Source organism: Lissotriton helveticus, chromosome 1_1 (assembly GCF_964261635.1).
Source record: "Lissotriton helveticus chromosome 1_1, aLisHel1.1, whole genome shotgun sequence".
NCBI lineage: Eukaryota > Metazoa > Chordata > Amphibia > Caudata > Salamandridae > Lissotriton > Lissotriton helveticus.
In genome coordinates, this window is record NC_136057.1 from 265,174,662 (window position 1) to 265,176,715 (window position 2,054).

Below are 2,054 nucleotides of genomic sequence, written 5' to 3' on the forward strand. Positions count from 1 at the left end.
ACCATCTGGATTTAAAGTACTATTCTGAGAAGCTGATACAACAGAACTGATCCCAATGGCCCTGTAGAGAGCTTCCCACAGCCAATTGAGCTCAATACCAGGCCCCCCATGATAATTGACAGCTGTACCCGTGTCCTTAATTTTAGTAAGATCAGAGCTAGTGACAGGGAGAGGTAAATACGCTGCTTTAATTGATCCTCAATCCCCTCTAGGCATAACACAATGGGGGCCAACAAATTGTTAAACAGTATCTCAAGCATTGAAAACATTTTATCCACAACCTGGATTAAGTCATGACCTGGGCTGGAACCAGAACCAGAAACTGAGAGATTTGGCCCCTATATTGTTTTATAATCATTTTTGTAAAACTGGTGTGTAGTCTTAAAGGGCAAATCAGTATGCACATCACTTCTACATAGTTTCTACATAGTTTCTACTAAGCAATATTTTACTTAGTATTACATTTGAGCACAAATGTTCAACTGCCAGATATTGGTGTGCAAATGTTTTTTAGAAATATAGCGTATATTTTAAATGTTTTTCTCACATAACAGTTGTTTAGAAACATCATACATGACAGCCACAACATTAACTAAATGGTAAATCCTTTGCTTCTTAAGTAGTTCGTTTTTTTATTTTTGGATAGCAGATGTATCTATTATATTTAATAAAAAGCTTTTTGTCCATCGTTTGAGGATCGTTTGAGGAAATTAATTGTCATTCTGATGTTGTCAACAAACAATATTGTATTTAAAATATATGAAGTCATTCTATGAGAAATGTACTACTTAGCAAGTAGTCACAATCATTTTAACATATATCATAATAGAAAACCACTGTCACCAATGTATGTTACCTTCTCAGTGGGAAAACAGTTTTTTGAAAAAGATCTTCATGAAGGCTCCCTTAACCTCCTGGTTTCTCAAGGTGTAGATCAATGGATTTAACATTGGCGATACAACAGCATATAATGCAGACACCACCTTGTCATTGCTACCTCCAAAGTTCAGAGCAGGAAGGACATAGGTGTAGATAATACTTCCAAAGAACAAAGTGACAACCACTAAGTGAGATGCACATGTGGAAAAAGCTTTTCTCTTTTTCTCAGCAGAGCGAATCTTGATAATGGATGAAATAATGTAAGTGTAAGTTATAATTATAAAAAAGAAACACATCATGCCAAGGAAGATGTCGGCCACCAGGGTCACAAGTTTGACGGTGTGGGAATCAGACAATGAAACCTTGGTAATTGCTGGTATTTCACAGAAAAAATGGTCCAGAAAAACTCTTTCAGAGAAGGACAGCTTCAGCATCAAGCCAACGTGGAGCATGGAGTTTAAAATTCCAACAATCCACACTGTAGCTGACAAGGAAACATATACCTTCTTACACATGACAAGTGTATAATGCAGTGGAAGGCAGATGGCCACATACCTATCAAATGCCATCACTGTGAGAAGCAAGACTTCAGTGCCCAGTGCAGAGGAGAGAAGGAACATCTGTGTCATGCACTCATAGTATGAAATAGACTTTGTCTCCGAGAGTAAAATTGACAGTAGCTTGGGGGTGATACATGAGGTAAAACAGATGTCCAAGATAGAAAGGTTGATTAGAAAAAAGTACATGGGGGTGTAAAGATGAGCATCTGAAAATATTATGATGATGAAAAGGAAGTTTCCAAACATGGCAAACAAGTAACTCATCAAGAAAGCAGCAAAGAATGCGGACTGTAAATGTACATAACTGGCGAAGCCCATAAGGAAGAACTCTGTGGCTGAGCTTTGGTTTGTTTGTTCCATTTTTATTGGAATTGTCATCTACTGGAAGGAAAGAAATAATTTTTGATTAATTTACACACGTAAGGAAGAAGCTCAGTCTTATGGCTAGTGTCCTAGGAACAAGGGTATACTTACGTACTTTCTAACCATGTTATTTAAATGATCTGTTAGTGACCTCAAGAAAAATAACATCTTTGAATGAGTCTAAATTAAGATATGCCCTTCAGACTTTCTATTTAATCTGACAAGTGTTATTTCCAACTACTTTGTTATAGC

The 2,054-nt window shown here is 36.9% G+C and overlaps 1 protein-coding gene across 1 annotated transcript; it reads right to left on the reverse strand.

Moving 5' to 3' along the window:
- Positions 1-860: 860 nt before the first annotated feature.
- LOC144761820 (olfactory receptor 1G1-like) lies at positions 861-1,817 on the reverse strand. The gene has a single exon (XM_078647056.1). It carries the CDS (start codon positions 1,815-1,817, stop codon positions 861-863), a length of 957 nt encoding a protein of 318 aa, XP_078503182.1.
- Between the last annotated feature and the right edge of the window lie 237 nt (positions 1,818-2,054).